This window comes from Typopeltis vanoorti, chromosome 6, assembly GCF_054136105.1.
Source record: "Typopeltis vanoorti isolate ZY-2024b chromosome 6, IOZ_Tvanoo_1.0, whole genome shotgun sequence".
Taxonomy (NCBI): domain Eukaryota; kingdom Metazoa; phylum Arthropoda; class Arachnida; order Uropygi; family Thelyphonidae; genus Typopeltis; species Typopeltis vanoorti.
Window position 1 is genome coordinate 126,799,333 of NC_143554.1, and position 24,797 is coordinate 126,824,129.

Sequence of the window (24,797 nt, forward strand, 5' to 3'; positions counted from 1 at the left end):
ATACACATATATAACTTGAAAAACAGATTCTGAAAAGACTGTGGCCAGGTCTGTTAATTATTTTAGTAAAGGTTAGAACTTTTTTTTCCCCCTAACCAAGCAAAGTAAAAATTTCATGACAGAGCTCATTAATTAAAATGTATGTTTTTGTGATTTCAGCTTTTTCATTGAACAACTTTGATCTCAAACTCTGTTCGAATGGCACTGTACTGTCTTGTTGGAGAAAATATTTCATTTTCCGTTAATTAAATTTCCTTGACCTGGCAGCTGTTGTAATCATCACCGGATCTTTTCAGAGACTGGATAAAAACCCAAGTTGTAGAATGTTTTTTTTTCACTTGGTTGCAAAGTAAATTATGCTTGTCTAAGTGTAAATAGACACAGATTATGTGTATCTTCACAACTAAGCTGTTTGTATATAGTTGACTTCACATCAGTTGCCTTAGTATCTCATAATGCACAGCCCACTTCCTTTTGGATATGTTGTATATTGCTATGCATTATGAGAAGGGTCATTACCCAGACCAATTTTGATCTTTATGTGAAATTTTGTTTACTTACATTTGGAAAAAAGATTAAACAAGAATATAATAGTTGTCAAATAGGTTACTTTTAATCTGCTTGCTTGCTGAAAAAACTAATAGTATCTGTCAAGTGATATCTAACATTTCAATATTTCATATTGCTGGCTTTAATATACTCCCTCTAATAAATAATTATATTAGTTTTAATTATTTATTTTTATTGCTTCAGTATATATAAAACCTGGATATATGTGGATTGTGTAAGAAGAAATTGAACATAGAATTTTTTTTAACATGCTAGAAATAAACACAAATTAATTTGAAATTCTGAAAAAAATTTAAAATTAAAAAATCCTGAAATTCTTAATTTTCAGGAGAAAATTCTGCATATTTTAACTTGACTGGCATTTTGGGTAAAGATGGCACTATCATAGAAGGAAGTGTTGAAGATCTTCCTGCAGTTAGAGCAGCAGCAGTAGCCCTTAAGTTTAATGTCCTAACTGTAGTAGTTCATAAAAATTATAATGCAACTAACATAACATTAACAGTAAAAGGGCTTCGATCTGAGCAACCTTTTGAGGTAACTATCAATTTTTAAGTTTTATATTAATGTATCATGTTTAAGAATTTATATTATTTCTTTATCATAGGGCAACAACAAATTTCATATCATCATCATCAAATTCCTGACATGTACCCTCAAGGGATTTACAGGATATGATAGTACTACATGAAAAATTTACATCATTACTAACTTCCTATCTACAATTTTCCTCCAAATCAGTCTGTTACTTGTCAAGACTCCAATATTATCATTATCAGATCTTATATTTCTATCATCTAAGGCACATTGTAGCAATGCCGGCAAAGGTTGGGCGATTGGTAGAGCCTCTGCTACTAATAGCTCAGTTAAGTAAATTTGAGCGCGGTTAGTAGTTAGAAGGGGGCCAATCGTTCGATGCTGTTGGCACACTCTCCCTCGATGAGTCTTTGGACTCCCTGGAGGTGTCAAATAATAATAATAATAATAATATCAATCCACCTATATCTTGGTCTTACTCTGGGTCATTTTCCTGCCAACCTGGCAGAGAACACTTGTTTTGCTAATCATTTCCTTGCCCAGTTTAAGTGACCATACCACCTGAGATTAGCTCTGCTAACACATTCCTGGATGCCGACAGTGTCAAGTTCTTTCCTGATATCGTTTTTAATATGATATTGCCATTGATGCCATCTGTTCATGCCTCTAATCTTTCTCAGGAATCTCATATCTGTGGTCTCTAGTCTTTGGTCAAGTGTTTTACTTCTGACCCAGCTCTCAGATCCATAAGTTAAAACTGGTTTGAACACTGTCTTGTATACAGCTAATTTAGTGTTCCGACTAATTTCTCACTTATTCCATATGAATTTATTCAATTGACTTCCTACCATACTAGCTTTGTTGATTCTGTTGTCTACTTCCATATTTAATTTGTTATCTTCACTAAAAATCGTGCCTAAGTAGCTGAAATGTTTTACTTGTTCCACAGGTTCCTCGTTCACAACACAGTTGACATTTTCAATAATTCTACCTATTTTCATTATCTTTGTCTTTTTAATGCCGACCTTCATACCATATCTACTATAACAGTTATTCAATTTAGTCAGGGAATCTTGCAAACTTGTAGCGGATTTATTTAGAAGTATAACATCGTCCGCATAAAGCAAAGAGCTGACATTAATATCTCCAATTCTGATATCATTTTTAATACCACTTTCCTTCATAATGTGATACATATAGATAATGAATAACAGAGGGGGATAATGTACATCCTTGTCTCACACCAGATTTAACATTAAACCATCTTCCTGTACTTACTTCAATTCTAACTGCCGACTTACAACTCAAATACACTAAGTATTGCTTGATATAATGCCCCGTTGACACCATATAACTGTAGCATGTTGAATATCTTCTCTCTTGGCATCTTGTCATATGCCTTTTCCAGATCGACAAAGCTTAAATACAGATCTTTGTTATATTCCCATGCTTTCTCGACTATTTGTCGTAAAGTGAAGATCTGATCCAGACAGCCTCTATTTGGCCTGAATCCAGCTTGTTCTTCACCAAGCTTTTCTTCCACAATTCTTCTCAACCGTTTCTCAAGTATGCTTGCATAGATCTTGTCAGGAACACTCAGTAGGGAAATACCCCTGTAATTCTTACATTTAGTTTTATTTCCCTTTTTATATATGGATACTAATAGAGCTCTACTGCAATCAATGGGAATTCATCCCTGTGTCAAGGCTTTCTGAACTATGCAGTGCAGCCACTGTAAGACTTTTATACCACCATACTTCAGCATTTCTGGTCGAATATCATCTACTCCTGTTGCCTTTTCATATTTCAAGCCTTTGATGGCTTTTTTCTACTTAAAACTTTTTTACATGTTATTCTTTTCAATACGAAATTCAATTTTATCCTGCTCAAGACTAAATAGTGATCGCTTCCAATTTCAAATCCTCTCTACACTCTGGTGCTCACCAGGGAGAAAACATCACTATCAACAATAACATAGTCAATGAGACTTTTCTTATTCCTTGCCTCTTCTCTCCATGTGAATTTGTGCACATTTTTATGTTGGAACATGGTGTTAGTAATAACCAGTCCATGTCCTGAGCAGAAATCCAACAGAGGTATTTGCCATTATTATTGGCTTTGTTCTTTTCTCCAAATTTTCCCCAAATATTTTTGTTTGTCTGACAATCATTTCCTACTCTGTTATTTAGATCCCCAACAAGGACCAACTTTTCCTTTTTCATAGTGTCAGTTGCTTTTTCTAAAGTATCAAAAAATTCCTCCACTTCTACCTTAGTAGAACGTTCTGTGAGACCATAAGCACAAATAAGTCTCTTTGTCCAATTCCCCATTCTGATATTTGCCCACATCACTCTACTTGAAACTGCCTGCCATTCAGGAAGATTAGCCTTGTATTTTGTGTTGAATGCTATGGCTTCTCCTTCTTTTCCTTGATTGTCATTTCCTGAATATAACATTTTGTATTTATTGTTCAGAAAGATCTCACCAGTTTTTGTCGTTTTTGTTTCAGTCACCCCTATTATGTCAATCTGGTTCTTATCTAATTCCTCAGCTAGCTCCATTTCTTTGCCATTCAGGCTTCTTATGTTGATAGTACCGATCTTTAACTCTTGTGATGTTGAGTTGGGGTGTGTTTTCAGATTTGTTCCAGTAGCTGACTTTTCACTGGTTCCGTGGCAAAAAAAGTGGGGGGCCTTGTTTAACCACGCGACGCCCCCAGCCGGCATGAAATTTTGTCATGTTGTACCATCATTTTCTATATTGGTTTAAGCAAGTAAGAATACAATTTGGTCAGCTAAATCCCAAATTGCCAGCCCAGTATCCAAGTAGATACCCAACAAGGTGCACCACGAGAAGATGAGGATTGGACATTAGGTCAGAAGCACTGGTCAGTTCTCTGCATTCCTTTGAAGGCTATGTGTAGGTCTCCTCTCAGTTATACAGCTTTGACCCTTAAGCACCCCCAAATTTCATATATAAATTGTTAATATGTAGCATGTAGATATATTAGAAAATATCAGTTATTCATATTTAAATAATCTGATTGGTTGAATGGGTGGTGCTTCTACTCTCCTTCTGGTTGGTCATATATAGTTGTTAGTGTATCTTTAGGTTGTAGATGAATTCTGCTACATAGTGTATGACCACTTCTCTGTTTATTGGCAGCATGAAGCAGTTTGAAAAAATTCCATGGTTAGTCTCTTGAGCAGGGTTTACAGATTATCTAAACCTCAGGCAACCCAAGGTACTAATGTATGACAGGTGTACAATCTTTCATGAATGGGATTCATCTTAAAAATAATAATTGAAAGGTAAATGTTTTTTTATAAGTTAGGATCTGAAGGAGTTGGGGGGAAAAAAAAAATGAAGAGCAAGAAGTTGAAGATTATAAGTCTCCTGCCACACTATGATAGAGTCAAATTGAGGAGGAGGGCATTGATAGTAAATTAATCAATTGCAGGTTTTTGCAGAAGAAATAATGTAGAGTTTGTGGACCTATGCCTATGTTTGATGGAAAGAAAGATTTGTATAATGCTGATGGACTGCATCTAAATGGTTTTTGTGTTAGGTGTCTAGAGAGAGAGAGAGAGAGCGCCTTGTTCACAAAGCATACTGAAGCATAAATCAGAAAAACTTAAGCAATTAGGGTTGAAGCAGTTGAGTGTGTGTGTGAAGGCACCCATGAGGTGAGTGAGTGTGAGATGACCAACAAATATGTAATCTAGTCTCTTAAGCAAAAATATTGAATAGGGTAGTAAATTCATGAAGTAAAGATGGTTTGGGAGCCTAAAGGAATGCTGCAATTTCTATATATTAATGCCAGAAGTGTTAAGAACAAGAGGGAGTAGTTTTTGGCATTGGTGAGACTTGGCTAATAGCAGATGATGTAGTTACAGAGATAGAATGTGAAAGGTTTAGTATTTTCAGGGAAAATAGGATTGGGAAAGGTGGTACTGCTGATGATAGCAAATGAATTGCAGCCAAAAAGAATAATAGATAGGCATGAGGTTGGCTGTTCATTTGAAGCAGTCTGATGTGAGATCAAGACCAATGAGACAAAATATTTGGTTTGTTGCTACTATAGGCCATGCGGTTCCAAGAATTACAATTAGTACAATGAATTCAGGTTGAGTGATTATTATGGGAGACGTAAACTATGGAAATACAGATTAGAAGGAAGAGAGATCACTTGTTAGGAAGGAAATGAAATTTTATACACCTACTGAGAGAGAATTACTTGAGTCAGCAATGATGGAGGGACTCGAGGTGCAAGAGTATTGAACCTGATCATAGGATCAGAAGAGAAGAGCTATCTGTAACTAAGGTAGCCACATTGCCTCTGATTGGTAAAAGTGACCATGCAGTCTTGACTTGAGAGATTGCAAAAAATGAGGAATATTTTGTCAAGAAAGGGTACACGTGGAACTACAAGGCAGGTGATTATGACAAGCTTGAAGCTGTGTCATGGCATAAAATCCTGCAAGGGATGTTACCTTAGTAGTGTATGGGAAATAGATAGTTAAGGAGCATCTAGAGAAAGCTGTATTTGTATACCTAAGGTAAGAAGGGTTAATCAGGTAGGAGTTAGATGGATGAGTAATATCATTAAGCATGAGCTTCAGAAAAAGGAAATGCTGCGGAGGGTACATAAGGAGAAAGATGACCAGCAAACTCATGAATAGTACAAGTGAGGCAAGAAAGGTGGTCAGTATGATATTGAAGGCAAAATCAGATTATGAGAAACTAGCTGAGCAGGCCAAAGGAAATCCCAGAGAGTAATTTTGCTATGCCAAGTAAGAGGAACAATGACTATGAAAGAATAATCTTAATGATTACTGATGGTTGCAAGGTGACAGAAGCAGGGTATATCATACAAGTGAAGTTAATGCTGTGACATATGGGACAGAGACTTGTTGGGGAACACATGGATGAAATGGAGGTTTTTTGGATATTGCAGATTTATTTGGCATACGATATATTACACATCACAAAGCATAAAATTTATGACAAACAGTAAAAAATTACAAATAAAATTGATTATTTGGTTGCAAACAGGAAGTAAGATTTCCTTTATAGGCTCTTAAGGGGCAGTCTTATATATGATGTTGCACTGATTGCTTCTCAGCTCCACAATCACAGTTTGGGAGGACTGCATTGTCCCATTTGTGAAAAGTGCCAGCCCATCTACTGTATCCTGTTCTGATTCTCTTGAGAGATGACCAGATTCTATGCGGTAATTCAAAACCGGGGGGGGGGGGTATCCATGATACATGGCATAGTGGGGCACTCTGTTAATAATTCGTCAAGTTACCTTGCTGACCAGGCATTGTTCATACAGAACAATGCCTGGTCCAGTTATTTGCCAAAAACACCTCTGTGGTTCTTAGTGGAGGTTTTCCAGAATGAAGTATGTTGATATTAATGTCATCAAGGTAAGAGTGGATAGGATGCTGTTGATTGGACATGATGTTCATGTATTCTTGAAGGAGTGCGTTTGATCTGCATAGGTTTGGCAGTACGATATGGCTCAGAGTTGGGAGTCAATAAATAGGAGTTGATTTAATCGTACCTGAGATCAGGCACATGGTTTTATTCAGTTCCACATCGAGAAGTTTCACATGGGCACTATTCATCCAAACTGGAGCACAGTATTCTGCAAAAGAGTAAACAATGCCAAGAGCTGAGCACCTCAATATGTTAGCTGTAGCACCCCAAGAGGTGCCACAGAGTTTTTTTTTTTTTTATTATATCTCATTTTAAGTTTTTCAGCTGTTTTAGACAGGTGAGTTTTGTATGATAGCATCTTGGCAGGAATGACTCCAAGGTATTGAGAGTACTGATTATATGGATGAAGGTTATCTTCAAGATAGACTTCTAAAGGTCTATTTGCTAGTTTGTTTGTTAAGGTGAAGGTATGAAGTTATTGTTTTCATTACACTAGGCTTGAGTCTCTATTTGTGAGAATATTTTCCAAGGGAGTTCATATTGGCAGTTAGGATTTCTTCTGTCATTTCAACAGATTTATGCCTAGCTGCTATAGCCCAGTCATCAGCATAATTGAACTTTTTGGAGTGTGTATTGGGTATATCGGCCACATATAAGGAGAATATTGTAGAATCTCAATGTAAATACAGTTGTGGGATTAGATGGAATATCAGCTCATGTTTTGTGGGAAGTCAAAGGAACCAGCATTGCCTTTGACTAGGCTGTTTAATTTAAGTCAGCTCTGGTAGAGTTCCAAGGGAGTGGAAAGAAGGCAAAATAATTTCCTTGCATAAAGGAGGGTGGTGTGGTTCTAAGACTGCTGTAGCAAATTATAGAACAATCAATATCTCAGGCATGGTGGTAAAGGTACTGAAAAATTGGTCAAAAAGAGAATTCAAGAATGAGTGGATAAAAATATGATACTGTATGAAGGCCAACATGGCTTTTTGAAGGATGGTCAGTCATGCCTTAGTAATTTACTAACTTTTTATAGTAGAGTGATAGCTGAGTTGGATAAAGAAATGGCTACATAATGATTCTGCTGGATTTTGAAAGGCATTTGACTGAATACCACATGGAACTCTGTTATGCAGATTAGAACAAATGGGAATGGATATAACACTATGTGAATAAGAGGGTGGCTGCTAGACAGATATCAGGAAGTGGAATACAGAGCAGCAGAATTCAGGTGAAAGCTGGTGACAAGTGGTGTGCCACAAGGTTCACTGCTAGGACCACTACTGTTTAATTTGTACATAAGCGATATAGAAAATAACCTGAAGAGAAATTTACTGATGACAAAATTAGGTAGAATAATAGTGAATCAGGCGATGTTGGAGAGCTTGCAGGATGATTTAAATAGGCTGTCACTATGGGCAAAAGATAATGGGTGTCAGTGTATATGGAGAAATGTAAAGTTATGCATTTTGGGATAAATAGATTACAAGCAAGTGTACCACAGTAATGGAACTGCACTCCAGGAAATAGTTGAAGCTAGGAATAAAGGGGTGATGTAGACAGAGAGTTGAAGTTTAGAGGACATATTACTAAGGTAGCTCATAAGATCATTTGGCTATTGAAAACACACTAATCAGTAGAGATAAGGAAGTTGTTATACCTCTTTTTAAGGCCTTGATAGGGCTACATCTGGATTACTGTGCTCATGTCTGGTTTATGGGAATAGATTGAGGACATGTGGATTGCAGAAGTTGTTTGATATGCAAAAAAGAGTGGATATGATAGAAACATTTAAATTACTTAACGATTTTATGGGATCGATACTGGGGTAATGTTTCAGCACTTGGCTTGAGGGAGCAGAACAAGAGGTCATCCCTGGAAGTTGAGTAAGAATGTAGTTAGTAGGGGCGTGAGGATTAGATTTTCACTTGGAGAGTTGTGAATGAATGGAATGGGTTACCAGAGTCAGTTGTTAGCACTTTGTCTGTTAATAGGTTCTAGGAGAGGTATGACAGATTGTGTGGATAGTTTGTGTTTCCCCTGAGATGAGTTTTCTGGCTCCATGGAGGTGACTGTACAATAATAATAATCAACAAAAAATCTAGCCATCATCACAATACTTTAATGTGATGTCATTGCATAAATAATTATAATTATTAATTATATTTGAAAATTATATATTCAAAGTGTTGCAAGTTCCCTGTTTAAGCACGATCACTTGTTCGAAAGTAAAGTTGAAATAAATGGGCGAAATGTCAGATTAAAAAAAACTTCTGAATGTTGGAAAATTATTTTTATAAATCTGTATGGAAAAAGATTAACTCAGTATATTAATGAAACTAAATAAACTTCCAGAATTGAAGAAGAATGGGGAAAAAATTAGAAAAACAATGAGGGAAAAAATGGCTCAGAACTTAGGCAAAAAAGGAATAGAAAAAAAAGGACCTACTCTTTGTGGAATGAACAGTAGACGAAAAGAAGGCAGCATATTTGAAATGGCTACCAGCCCAACCACATGAGAGTTTACTGATATTGCAAAAAACCTATAGAAAAAAATAAGCAGTTTAGTAGGAAATGCCATCTAGTCTTTATGGATTATTGATGCATGCCATTTCCTTTATCTAGTTTCACTGTATTATAAAATGTGAATAAATTACTGAGGCAGGACCTCCCTTTTACAAAACCATGTTGCCCCTTATAGAGTATCATGTTCCTATCCACCTATTCCTGAACTTTTACTGTTAACCAACTTTTCCAATATTTTAACCACTATTCCAGAGATACTAATTGGTCTGTAATTTGCTACTTTTGCCTTGTCACATGACATTTCAGCCTTCATATCAAGATCATCATCTGGATATACACATATATACAAATAAATTAAAAAATTAAAACGATACCAAGAAATTATATACTTGGCTTAATCCTTTATCCAGGTGTAAGCAAACAAAGTTTTCACCTGAACTATTTTCAGGACTGGGGCAACTCATATATAGAAGCTAATGACTTCACATAACCTGCTGTAATATCCCATAATGAAAGCCCATATCCTTATGGGTATGTATAATGCTATGCATTATGGGAAGGTCACTACCCAGACTGGTTTCAATCTTTATTGAGGTGAAAAAGTAAAGGGTTGCTCATCATAGGCCTAGAGTAGTTAGTGGTGCAAGAGAGCCTGATAGTATTAGGAGAAAAAAAGACAGATAGATAGCTTGAGAAAGAGAGAGAAAAGGCCTCAGCTCTTTTATATCATTATATAGCCAAAGGCTATCAGTTTTCTTTTTTCACCAGTCTCATATAGATGAACAACCAAAAGACCAATTGAAACTAAAGCGCAAAGATGACTGATACCCAAGTGATTAGCCCCATCTGGGTTAACCGCCTTGAGTTGGCCTTCTCTGCCTGGGATTGCTCTCCAGTCATCCCTGCAATTGGCTATACATTGAATTAAGAGGATGGAACTATTTAAAAAACCTCTCATAGCAAGAATAGACAGAATTTTATCCCCCCCCCCCAGGTGAATATTGCATAATATGGGTGGTCCACACATCTAGTGATAAATTTGATAACTCCTAGAATGCTTCTTTCTAAATACAAAAAACTCTGACTGAACAAATAAAATTTCCACAATACAATATTATAAAGCATTTGGATGTCATATTGCTGGTTTTCAAATCTATGTTTTTTTCTAACCTTCCATAAAATGGTATTTTAATTCATTAATTATAAAAATAAAAATTCTCTTCCCATTGCTGACAGGTGGTGGGTATTGTAAAAAAAAAAAATAACCTATTCTGTTGTAAATAGTGGAATGCCCAACACATTACATAACCTGTTCCAAATACTCAGAGCAAGAGGGTGGCTGTAGAATGCATGTTCTACTGTTTCCAAATGGTAACAGATGTCACAGACTGGATCTCAGACATACCCCCATTTGATAGCATTGACTGGAAGGCGGCCATATGCAGTTCTCCAAGCAAGTTTCTTCCTGTTAGGGTACCCTTGAAACTTCAAGTTATGAAACAAAATATTGTTGTCAGTACCCAACTGTGGAACTTCATAGCGAAAGAGATTAAAGATTTCTTTATACCAAATTTTACTTTTTTTTTAATGGAAAGAATGTCAATTCCAGACTGTTTTAGCAGCTTAGAGTTAAGCACAGAGTGGTGTATTATTCTGGAACAGTCTCAGCTTTTGGACCTTTATAATCATTAACTCCAAACAGTAGAAGATGAAAACCCAGGTAGTACCAGAGAAGGTCTTCACATGTGTGATTAGTTTGCAATATTTATGGATTTTTGAAGCTGTATTGCTTATATAGCAGAATTTTAAGACTGGAAGTCCATATCCTCCAGGCTTCATTGATAGTTGAAGAAATTCCTTTTTAACTTTTTGGTATTGGCTGGACCAAAAAAATTGCATTGCAGAGGTTTACTATATAATTGCTTTTCTTCACTTCTGTGATGTCTGTAATATTTATTATGTACAGCTGAGCAGGAAAGATTATGGTTTTGAGCTTTAGAAGAAAAGAAGAGTGGCCCTTTTCCAGTCTTCTAACATTTCCAAGTTCTTGTATATAAGTTCTAGGACTGGTAATATTGGGTAAGTGGAGAAGGGAATTCCAAGTATAATGAGAGGTCCAGAAGGAATGCCTCCAAGATCCCACTTTCCATAAACTTTTAATTTTGTCTTGTCTGCATTAATAATTAATCCACTGCTTTTGCTAAATTTTTCCAAAATACCAAAAAAAAAATATATGGAATCATTATCCTTCAAAGTTCCAACTACATCATCTGCATATGCTAATACCTTATTTTCCTTTTTAGTCGAAGCAACTGTTATTCCTCACACAGCATGTGTTTTGTTGACTTTTTTTGTAAGAACGGTTCAAGAACCAATGCAAAGAGCAGTGGACTGAGAGGGCAACCTTGCTTGTCTCAGTTTTGAATTTTTACTGGGTCTGACAGGAACCCATTAACTAGGAGGCAGGGGTTGAATTGGCATAGGTTCTTTTGATAACAGATAGCAGTTTTTTTACATACACCAGTTTGTTGGAGGATGTGGAATAGAAAGGGATGCCGGACATTATCGAATGCTTGAGTGAGGTCTACTGATAGCACTGCCATCGACTGCTTTTTCATGTTAACTAAGCAGATTAGATCACGTAGCAGAAATAGATTAAATTCTACTGCTCGACCTAGTGCTCCTTACACCTGTGTGCTTTTAATTACATATTTCATTCCCACTTTGAGCCTGTTATTGATAATGTGAAAAAATATCTTGTAGTCAGTATTAGATAGAGAAATAGGTCTCTGCAGCTGCTGATTAAGGTGTGATCTGAGAACAGTATGGCTTGCTACAAATTCACTTGGTATGTGTCCTGATGAGAGAAAGGAATTAAATAGTGTAACTAGAATGGGAAGAATAAAATCCCAGGCCTAGCAATAAAGTTATATCCCCAGATCATCAGGTCCTGGGGATTTTCTTGTCTGGCATTCGTTATAGGCTGTGGTAACTTCAGATGCTGTAATGGGGCTGTCAAGCTCATCTTGGATATGAACAGGAAAGCCATTAATGTTCCAAGAGTTATAATTTCCAACAGTACTATTTTTTTCAAACAGATTTTTGTAGTAGTTTTGAAAGGAATCAAGAATGTATTTAGTGGTGGACATGTCTTCTTCATCAACACAGATTTGAGTGATAGTGCTTCATTCTTCAATTGTCTATTGAAGAATGCAGCTGAAGGGCTATCTGCTAAGGGCTGTTGTATTCTTATCTTAAAATTTCTTTCTTCTACTTGTTTCTCCCTTTCCAGTTCTCTCTCTATGTTAACATTTCTAACGATGTTGCTACATTCTATATCATTGCATTGGTTTCTCTCTTTGTACAGGTCTTTCAACTTTTTCCTTTTGAGGAAAACCTGTTCCTTTCCCCATTCCATCATATTCTGCTTTACTGCTTGTTTGAATTTTAACCACATATCCCAATTTCAGGTAACATTATTCCAATTCAAACAGAGGGTCTGGAATTTAGTTGAAAAGATCAACAGAAAATTTGGTGGAAGTCTCCATGGTCCAGAAGAGATCTCTACTTTTTCCATGCAGTGGAACTTAAGTATAACTGGATTATGATCTGACATGTTGATGTCAAGATGTTTTATCTGAATTATCCTATTTATAAGTGAAGAAGAAATATAAATTCTATCAATACCTTGATTCATGTATGTGTATGCCTGGAAATTAGGATTGCAAATCCTCCATATGTCTACTGGTTGAGCATTGTCAATACATGTTTTTAACTGTGCATATCCCACTTTTCTACTCCTGGGGTGTCCTCCTATTTTGTGTAATGTGGGGTTTTCAATACAATTCTAGTCTCCAACTGCTATGATGTAGTGGGCGCCACATAAATATGGCTCCAATTCCTGGAAGAATTTTCATCTAACTGTTCCATTGGATGGATCATAAACATTTATAAACTTATTACACATCCACAGTATTTCCAATCTATTGTCAAGATTCTCCCTTCTGCATTCCTTTGGATATTACAGAATGACCCAAGGAGGGGGACAAGAATAAGAATTCCTACTCCAGCCATGTTAAATCTTCGAAAGCTCCAATATGAAAGAAGTGGATATCTATCTGTTAAAATTTTCATATCTTTATATCTGCAGAAGTATGCTTCTTGGAGAAACAAAAACCTGATATTATGACATAGCATAAGTTTCCATATAGTTTCTTGTTTAATTTGCCTATGGAATCCTCATACATTTAATGAGGCATTGTAGAAAGGAGATGCTATGATTATTGAAATGTCACTGGTAAGTCTTTAACTTCTAAATTTTGGATGAACTAGATGAGATCTTCAATCTGTGAAGAAGCAATTATGTAACCTGCTTCTTGTAAACTGTTTTCCAGTTTTTTACAGTTGCTTTCCATAAGTCAAGATCGAGTTTATAAAAAGGAATGATCTATCACTTCTGCATCAGCTTTCATTATAGGAAAATCATTTTTGATTTGGAAGCAAGTTATTTTCTTTTCATGTGATAACTGTACTGAGAAAACTTTGAATCAGTAAACTTTATATATTTTCTTTAATTGTATCTCTTGCTTTCTCTTTATTAGCATGAGTTGGTTCTTCATAAACCATAAACTCTTCTGAGCCTGAAGAGTTTTCATTTGCTGATCCATAGCCTTCTCCAACTTTACATTTTTTATTACTTCTTTTTCTTTTAGATGTAGTTCTTTTTTTAAATTTTTTTTTGATAATCTTGTCTGCATGTTAAGTTATTTCAGTTGTCTTACTTGCTTTTCTGTTTCTTCTCCAGTTTTTCCTTGTAGAACAATTGAATGTTTTTGCATTTCATTGTGTACCTGTTCAGTTGTTATATTAGGTTCATTATTGGTAATTTCAACTGATGTTCCATCAGTATTTGACTGGGAAAGTTGCTCATGCAGATCTGGAATTTTGGGGCTAATTTCTAACTGTCATCGCGCACTTTTTGTGATTTTATCAAGTGTAATTTGCTTAAAAGTGGCATCTTTATTAGACTTAATTGGAAGATCTGGGATATATATGGTGTTCTAATACAGGAGCTCCCACTCTTTCCGCGAAAGTTCTAAAAGGACAGGTGTTAATGCGGTATCCAGAACTTTTCATTTCCGACAGGGTTTGAGGCGCTGATTAGCAATATGTCCGATCTCCATGCAGTCGAAACATTTAGATTTGGGGAAATTACCACCTAAGTGATCGTATGAACCGCAACACAGACATTCACATTGTACTCCGCGATGGTTGATCATAACTTGGGTTGTACCGATGTTGACAAAATTTGGTATTGGCATCTTCATATCCATTGTGAAGGTGACATCACCAGAAAACCAATTTAGATCTTCACTTGACAAACCCTTTCATATATTACTAATCTTACCCCATTTCGTAAATATCTGTATAAGAATTTCATTACTATTCTCTATATATTCCATCGGAAATCTTTCGATTTTTATTATTTTTACCTGCCTCCCAACCATTACAGGAATAACCGTGCAGCTTTCGAAAGTAAAACTCTGTAATAGTTTGTCGCTTGTTTTCACATCTTTAACTACAATTAAATATTTCTCTCTGCCATAAGGGGTGAACGAAAAAATCTTGTTTACACCGACTGTCTCTTTTAAAACCTTAGTTACCCGTCTCACTTCTTCACATCTGGAAATTTCAATTCCTAGAGTTTGCACCCTTGGAGGAATTGGTACCATTTATCTCAAGTGGGAAAAAAGACTATAACCGCTTACTTTAATTAGAAGAAAAAAAACTTTCAATCATAAGATTGAGAATAAAATAATGCTGTGATACAGAAATAATTCTACACCACCAGAAAATGTTTCTTTGAGCTACTATAAATGGCAGCCGTGATACCACTAAAAGTAATCCTGTAATGCAGATATTAACTGCACTACTAGCAATCCTAATATTTATTAAAAGAAACTAGTGCTAGTGGGGACAAAACCACCACTAGCACCAGTAAAATTAATTAAAGTGAAAAACAAACAAAAGAAAACCAAAGTACTTATCTTGCCAAAAACTGAGATCTCGTCAGTCGGAGCCAGACCCAGAGGTGATTTTAAAGTTGAAGTAATGCAGAAGTCATATATTCATATGTGAGTTGTCAAAAGGTAGTTTTCACACCTTATTATTAAAATACTCTGGATTAGAGTTAGTTGTTGGAAGTCTTTTCGCTTGGTTATACTATAAATTAAAGATACCTTACAGATAGCTTACACTTGGATAAACGATTAAGCCAAGTATATAATTTCTTGCTATCATTAATTTATAGCATAACTATAGTATATATAGTATCAAGAGTATATTGTTTTTTTGTATTGTATATGTTGGAAATTTATTCACTTGGTTATACTATAAATTAAAGCTACCAAGAAATCATATACTTGGCTTAATTCTTTATCCAAGTGTAAGCAAACAAAATTTGCATGCGAAGTAACTTCATGATGGACTACTTGTATATAGATTCTAATGACTTCATATCAATTGCTTTAGTATCCCATAATGCAAAACATATATCCTTATGGGTATGTACGTGGGTGGTCTGAAAACTTCTCAGCCTCGACCATAGATGGCAACACTATTAGCAAGATTTTTTTTTTTTTCCAAGTTGGTACATCTGTCATAAGCATCCATGTGAAATTGCAAGTCATTCTATCAAGTAGATTTTTGTATATAGCTGTCTGAAGCAAAAGTGTTGTCTGTATCCCTTGAAATGGATAAAATTGAGTATCGTGTGGTTATAAAATTCTTTGTAAAAGAAGGTTTAGCACCAAAAGAAATTCTTTTGAAGTTCATAAAAGTTTATGGGCACTTTTCTTCTTCATTTTCGACAATTAAGAAATGGGCTGCCCAGTTTAAATGTGGCTGTACCAGCCTTGAAGATGATCCACGTGAAGGATGTCCAAACAGTGTAACAACAGCAGAAATCATTGATCAAGTGCACGATATGGTATTGGATGACCAGCGAGTCAAAGTGCGAAAAATTGCTGAGATTATAGGCATTTCAAAAGAATATGTAGGGTATATTTTGCATGAAGAATTGCAAATGAAAAAGCTTTGCGCAAGACAGGTGCTGCACTTGCTCACACCAGATCAAAAACTCACTCGCATGAAAATCTCTGAACAGTGCTTGGATCGTTTTAACAAGAATAAAACTGATTTTGTGTGTCAATTTATTACTATGGAAAGAGACGTGGATTCACCATTACACACTAGAATCCAAACAGCAGGCAAAACAGTGGACAGAAGTCGGTTGTTCAGCACCAAAGAAGACATAGTACTGGTTCCATCAGCAGGAAAGGTCATGACATCGGTGTTTTGGGATGCTAAAGGCATTGTGTTTATTAATTATCTTGAAAAGGGTAAAACAATAACTGGGGAATATTATTCCGATCTTTTAACCAAACTTGACGAAAAAATTCGTGAGGAAAGACCCGGTTTGCAGAAGAAAAAAAATAATCTTTCATCCGAACAATGCACCTGTCCACAAAGGTGTTTTGGCAATGGGAAAATTAAGGGATCTGCACTATGAATTGTTGGAACCCTATTCCCCAGATTTGGCTCCATCTGACTTCTATCTCTTTCCAAAACTAAAACTTCCTCACTGGTTTTTAGAAACACCAGAATTTATGGTGTTTCTAATGTTCACAAACATAATTTTCCACTTCAGCTGATAGCAGAAGGTAGCCTTAATTATTATGTATCCAAGAAATTAACATCAACTCTCAAGGATATGGCAGCTCCTTTAATTCCATTAAAATTTTGATGTTAAGTTCTTGTTGTCCTGAGGGAGAAAATCTAACATTATGCAATCTATTAATTAATGACTTGACAACACTGATTTTTTGGAAGGTGTAATGAGCAAACATTTGATATACATATCTACCTATAAAGATAAGTTTCCGATAAACACTGATTGATAAAGTACCAGAGGCTCTGCAAGTAAGCAAGATGTCCAAGAATGGTAGTTTATTATTCTTGGACATCCTGAACAATGGTTAACTTGGCATCATCATCAGTTGCATCAGTCTTGGGACTGGTAGCTCAGCAGCAATTACCTCCATTCCGCTCTGTCATTGGCTTTCTTCTTAACCTCCTGGTAACTCCTCAAACCCATGCTGTCTTTGACTTGGTCAAGAAAGCTTTTCCTTAGTCTGCCTCTTCTTCTTTTCCCCTCTATTTTGCCTTCAGTTATTCTTTTCACAAGTCCATCATGAATGTATATGTCCAAACCACCTATCCCTTCTAATTTTGATTGATTTTATTAGAGTTCTTGTTTCGTTTATCTCTCTCAGGACTTGTTGGTTTGATTTTTTTCTGTCCATTTTATTTTGTTCATGCGACGCCAGCACCACATTTCAAAAGTCTCCAATCTTTTTACATCTTCTCTGACTAGAATCCAGGTTTCACATCCATAGTGCAATGCTCCATATCAATGTCTTTACTAATTTTTTTTCAATTGTAGGTTGAGGTTTCCTGTTAAAATGCTTTTCATCTTAGAGAATTGGGCTTTTGCGTTCTTTATTCTTGATCTTATGTCTTCTCTTGTTCTGCCATCTTCTGTTATTAGGCTTCCTAAATATTTAAAGCTTTTCACTTGTTTTATTTATTCCCCGCTGATGTCTGTATGCTCTGTATTGATAGGGATTTTGCCTGTAACAATGATTTTAGTTTTATCTGTGTTGATTTTCATTTTATATTTTTAAGGTTATTATTTAGTAATTCTAGCATTGTTTTTAACGTTCTTCTGTTTTCTACTACAAGGACTATGTCATCAACAAATCGTATACACATGACTTGCTCATCATTTATCTTTATGCCACTATTTATTTTATCTTTAGTTTCCTGAATGGCCTTTTCAATATATAAATTAAATAAAAGTGGTGAAAGTGTACATCCTTGTCTTACTTCACTCCTGATATTTATTATTTTCTCCTTATCAGTGATTTTAATCCGTCCATTTTGATATTTGTAAATTTGATAAATTATTTTCCCATCCCTCAAAACTATTAGTTATTATTTAGACAATTTATTAGTTATTAGTTAGACAATTTAGGAGTATTTGCTGGTTTACTTTATCAAACGCTTTCTCTAAATCAAGGAAGCAAATGTAAGTATTTTGACTAAGGTCTAATCTTCTCTCTATTATTGTTCTTAAACAGAGTATTGCCTCTCTTGTTCCTTTATTCTTTCTGAATCCAAATTTGTCTTCATCCAATAGACAATCCATTTTTGAATAAATTCTATTTTGTATAATTTTTAGCAGAATTTTGCTAACATGTGGGATTAAAGCTATTGTTCTAAATTGGTTGCATTTGTTTGCATTATTCTTTTTTGGTATTGGTATTATGGTTGATTTCATAAACTCCTTTGGTATTTCTCCTCTATCATAGATTTGGGCTATTAATTGATAAAGTAAAGTTTTTGTCTCATCACCTAGATTTTGTAGCAGTTCTATAGGAATATTGTCTACACCTGGACTTTTTCCATTACTCATTTCGGACAGTGCGTTATCAAATTCTTCTCGCATTATTGGGGATCCTAGATTATCTTCATTTTGATTTTCTATGCTGAAATCAACATCAAGTTCGTCGCCATTATAGAGATTTTCAAGATAATTCTTCCATTCCATTAATATATCCTCAGATTCTATTAGTAACTTTCCATTTTCATCTTTGATGGCATTGTTTTTGCTGTTCTTATTAAATTTGAAAGCCAGTTTGTTAATTTCTTTATAGGCTTTCTCTATGTTTTCTTTTTTAAATAATTCATCTATGTTATTACACTGTTCTTTTCTTCCAGGTATTCTTTTTTGGCTTGTCTTGGCATAGATTCCAAATATATATATATATATATATAATACTGTTCAGAAAAATACTGTATAAGTTACACATGGACACTGTTGAAAAATTATTTATGATAGATTTTTAGTACAAATATTTCAATTCAAGTATTGTTGATCATCATCATTGAAAAATAAGCACTGATAGTTTACCAGTGCTTTCTTTTTCCATGTTGAATTGAATATGTGGGTGAAGGCTATTAATATAGGAGGGTGGTAAGTTCATTTTCAGAATGAGGCCATTGATATAGTGAAACCAGAAAAAGATTGGGGATGAATGGATAAAAAAAACGTTTTTTAGGTAGTTCCAATAATAGTTCACCATGGGTGAAGACAGATGGGTACCCGCTGTGCTTTCAATCTGTTTAACAGATCTTGTTTTTCCAGTTGTAATATCTTGATTACATAACAGATATAAAAACTTCACAGCATCTTGAGAAAAATAATCATAGATGATTATAATCTAATTTATTTATAGATCTTGTTTTTTCCAGCTGAAATACTCTGATTGTATAACACGTTCAAAAATCTTCACAGCATCAAGAGGGAAATCATGTAGAAAAATGATAGCATAATAGAAGTAATATGATAACTAAATACTTAGGAATTGACAGCATACACTAGAAATATAAATTAAATCAACTTTAATATATAACTCTGATATTTCGGCAACGTCACGTTGCCATCTTCATGGGAACCTAAGATAAAGACAAGTGCACACAAGTACTACATAACAGCAAATGAGAAATGAAGCGAGGAAGCTACCATTTTCCTAAAGTCCTGATGGTGCCCCTGTCGGGCTATATTAGGTGTTCTTGGCCTTTGGGCTGAAGTTCTTCTGATATGTGTTTCCCAAATTTGGAGCAGTCTCATGCATCTGAATTTGTTGAGGTTTGGCATGTTCCTAAGGGCTGAGACTGATTCCATGAATAGTCTTTCATATTTGAACTTGCTGCAGTGTATTACTGTGGCTTTCTTCCACCTTATTCTGTGGTGAGTATCCAGAGCATCATCTGCAAGCCCAGAGTGGCTGTACTGGTGAAATCGGATATAGTCCTTGTGTTCTGAGATTCTGATATTTGCTGTCCTGCCTGTTTGGCCAAAGTAGAACAATTTACAGCTGCAAGGGACCTGGTATACACCAGGTAGGTTTAGGGGAAGTGGTTGGTCTTTAGTGGAGCGGATAAGGGATGCCAATTTTCTATATGGTCTGTAACAAGAGGTCAAGTCATGTTTTTTTAGGATTTTGTTGATTTTTTCCGAGGTGCCTTGGATGTAGGGAATTGTGATGGATTTAAAGTAATCTTTTTTTGTGAACGGGGGGTTAACTGGTTGTGGATAACTGGTTTTCGTATTTTTTGGATTTTTTTGGGGGGGGGGGCATTGGCTGAGAAAGTGTTCAGGATGCAATTTAGTTTAGTGGTTAGAGCTTGGTCATTTGAACAGATTAGTTTTGCCCTGTTGGATAGTGTCGTAATAACTCCATATTGTTGTGAGGGGGGTGATGGTGGGATTGTTGGTGAATGTATCTGCCTGTATGGGTGGGTTTTTTATAAACTGAGAAAACCAAGGTTCCATCAGGTTGACGGGTGACTAGTGTGTCTAGGAAGGTGAGGCTATTGTTTTTCTCTTTTTCCAGGGTGAACTTGATTCTAGGGTGTTGTTTGTTTAAGTGTGATGAGAAAGAGAGGAATGTATCCAGGCCATGTGGCCAAATAACCCACCAACTCACAAATTAGAAAACTCCATAGGCTCCTTAAGAAGGTCACTTCTTGGCCTGTGGAGATTACTAACAGACTAAGACCATATAACTCTAGACCTCCAGTGTATATATGGGCTCCCAAAAAATACATAAAGAAAATGTGCCATTACGTCCCATAGTGGATGGCATTAGTTCCCCCACTTACAAACTAGCTAAATATTTAGCCAAAGCGTTAAGACACACCATCACACATAAAAAACTCAGCCCACTTCAAAGCCAGTATAGAAAACCTTACACTCTAACATAATGACATAATGGTCAGTTTTGACATCTCCTCCTTATTCACAAATGTCCCACTCAAGGAAACCTTAGAGCTGATCCAAGCTAAATTTCCTCCCGATATCTCTGCCCTATTTCAGTTCACAATGAACTTAGGCTATTTTGTTTGACAGGAAAAATTCTACAAACAGATAAAGAGGACAACCATGGGTTCACCACTTTCCCCACCATTGGCCAACTTCTTTATGGAGACTTTTGAAGAGAAAGCCTTAAACTCTGCCCCACAAAACCTACCATATGGCTTCGCTCTGTTGATGATGTGTTCGCTATTTGGCCACATGGCCTGGATACACTCCTCTCCTTCTTATCACATTTAAACAACCAACACCTAGAATCAAGTTCACCCTGGAAAAAGAGAAAAACAATAGCCTCCCCTTCCTACACAAACTAGTCACCTGCCAACATGATGGAACCTTGGTTTTTCTCAGTTTATAGAAAATCCACCCATACAGGTAGATACATTCACCACCAACCCATCCCTCCCTCACAAGAATATGGAGTTATTAAGACACTATTCAACAGGGCAAAACTAATCTGTTCAAATGACCAAGCCCTAACCACTGAACTAAATCACATCCTTAACACTTTCTCAGCTAATGGCTACCCCCCCCCCCCAAAAAAAATCCAAAAAATACTAAAATCAGTTATCCACAACCAGTTAACCCCCACATTCACAAAAAAGATTACTTTAAATCCATCACCATTCCCTACATCCGAGGCACCTCAGAAAAATTCAACAAAATCCTAAAAAAAACATGACTTGACCTCTTGTTACAGACCACATAGAAAATTGGCATCCCTTATCCACTCCACTAAAGACCAACCACTTCCCCTAGACCTACCTGGTGTATACCAGGTCCCTGGCAGCTGTGAATTGTTCTACTTTGGCAGGACAGCAAACATCAGAATCTCGGAACACAAGGACTATCCGATTTCACCAGTACTGCCACTCTGGGCTTACAGACGATGCTCTGGATACTCGCCACAGAATAAGGTGGAAGAAAGCCACAGTAATACACTGCAACACGTTCAAATATGAAAGACTATTCATGGAATCAGCCTCAGCCCTTAGGAACATGCCAAATGTCAACAAATTTGGATGCATGAGACTGCCCCAAATTTGGGAAACATATATCGGAAGAACTTCAGCCCAAAGGCCAAGAACACCTAATATAGCCTGCCAAGGGGCACCATCAGGACTTTAGGAAAAGGGTAGCTTCCTCGCTTCATTTCTCATTTGCTGTTATGTAGTACTTGTGTGCACGTGTCTTTATCTTACGTTCCCATGAAGATGCAATGTGACGTTGTCGAAATATCGGAAAGTATATGTTAAAGTTGATTTAAGTTATATTATTAGTGTACACTGTCAATTCCTTAAGTATTTAGTTATCATGTTTAACCAGCGGATAAGCCTTCCTACAAGAATCATAATAGAAGTAATAAAAAAAAACAAACTAGTAATGTTTTCCTATTTATTAATATGCTGTTAATTTCAGTATGAAATATCTGTGCTTTTCATCATCATCATCAAATTCCTGCCATGTACCCTCAAGGGGTGTACAGGATATGATAGTACTACATGAAAAAAAATACATCATTATTAATATCCTATCTACATTTTCCCTCCAAATTAGTCTGTTACTTGTCAAGACTCCAATATTATCAGATCTTATATTTCTATCGTCTAAGGCACTTTGTACCGTATCAATCCACCTATATCTTGGTCTTCCTCTGGGTCGTTTTGCTGCCAGCCTGGCAGAGAACACTTGTTTTGCTAATCTTTCCTCGCCCATTCTGTTTAAGTGACCATACCACCTGAGATTAGCTCTGCTAACGCATTCCTGGATGCTGACAATGTCAAGTTCTTTCCTAATATCCTTGTTTTTAATATGATATTGCTATTGATGCCATCTGTTCACGCCTATAATCTTTCTCAGAACTCTCATATCTGTGGTCTCTAGTCTTTGGTCAAGTGTTTTACTTCTGACCCAGCTCTTCCTGTACTTCAATTCTAACTGCCGACTTACAACTCAAATACACACTAAGTATTGCTTGATATAATGCCCCATTGACACCATATAACTGCAGCGTATTGAATAGCTTCTCTCTTGGCTCCTTGTCATATGCCTTTTCCAAATCGACAAAACTTAAATACAGATCTTTGTTATATTCCCATGCTTTCTCGACTATTTGTCGTAAAGTGAAGATCTGATCCTGACAGCCTCTATTTGACCTGAATCCAGCTTGTTCTTCACCAAGCTTTTCTTCTACAATCGTTCTCAACCTTTTCTCAAGTATATCTTGCCAGGAACACTCAGTAGGGAAATACCTCTGTAACTCTCACATTCAGTTTTATTTCCTTTTTTATATATGGGTACTATGAGAGCTCTACTCCAATCCTCGGGAATTCGTCCCTCTGTCCAGGCTTTCTGAACTATGCAGTGCAGCCACTGTAAGACTCTTATACCATCATACTTCAGCATTTCTGGTCGAATATCATCTGCTCCTGCTGCCTTTCCACATTTCAAGCCTTTGATGGCTTTTTCTACTTCAAGTATGGATATGTATTCCTGACTGCATGCCTGGTCAGTGTTTTTTACCACTGTGCTGTCATCACTGCTTGTTTCATTTAGCAGTTTTTCAAAGTAATTACTCCATTCTTCAAGGATATCTTTTTCTCCCGTTTTCATATCGCCTTTATCATCTCTAACTCCTTTTACAGCACTCTTTCCTCCATTCCTAAGCTTCTTCAACAACCTCCAGAATATTTTCCCACCTTCTTGATATTTATTTTCTATATTCTTGCCAAAGTCCTCCCATGACTTTTGTTTAGCTAGTTTTACACAGTGTTTAGCATTCTTGCATTTGTCTCTATATTCTCTAAGAGCACAAGCTGACTTATTTGACAGGAACTTTTGATATGCTTTCTTCTTTACCTTCACTGCCTGTTTAACTTCCTGTGTCCACCATGGAGTTCTAATTTTTCTATCCTTGCAGACAACTTCACCACATTCCTCTCTAGCTGAATCAATCAGGATTTTCTTCAAGGCTTGCCACTGAATCTCCAAGGTTTGGTTCTTGTTCTCAAACTTTTTCATTTTTCCTTCAATAATCTTTGTGTATTTTAGTCTACAGTTCACATCTGAGAACTGCTCAACTTTTATTCGCTTTAAAACTTTCTTACATGTTATTCTTTTCAATATGAAATTCAATTGTATCCTGCTGAAGACTAAATAGTGATCACTTCCAATTTCAAATTCTCTGTACACTCTGGTGTCCTGCACCAGGGAGAAAACATCACTATCAACAATAAATAGTCAATGAGACTTTTCTTATGCCTTGCCTCTTCTCTCCATGTGAAATTGTGTACATTTTTATGTTGGAACATGGTGTTAGTAATAACCAGTCCATGTCCTGAGCAGAAATCGAGCAGGTATTTGCCATTATTATTAGCTCTGCTCTTTTCTCCAAATTTTCCCAAAACATTTTTGTATGTCTGACAATCACTTCCTACTCTGCTATTTAGATCCCCAACAAGGACTAATTTTTCCTTTTTCATTGTGTCTGTAGCTTTTTCTAGAGCCTCAAAATATTCCTCCACTTCTACCTTAATAGAGTCTTCTGTGGGACCATAGGCACAAATAAGTCTCATTGTCCAGTTCGCCATTCTCATATTTACTCTACTTGAGACTGACTGCCATTCAAGAGGATTAGCCTCGTATTTTGTGTTGAATACTATGGCTACACCTTCTTTTCCTTTATTGTCATTGCCTGAATATAACATTTTGTATTTATTGCTCAGAA

General features: G+C 36.1%; 1 protein-coding gene across 1 annotated transcript in view; it reads left to right on the plus strand.

Annotated features, from left to right (window-relative positions):
- Positions 1 to 24,797, plus strand: part of Gnptab (N-acetylglucosamine-1-phosphate transferase subunits alpha and beta) — a 281,886-nt gene that overhangs the window by 153,577 nt on the left and 103,512 nt on the right. Inside the window, exon 13 of the mRNA XM_090393683.1 lies at positions 899 to 1,104. Coding sequence (XP_090249809.1) covers positions 899 to 1,104 — 206 coding nt within the window. The remainder of the gene's footprint in view (positions 1 to 898; positions 1,105 to 24,797) is intronic.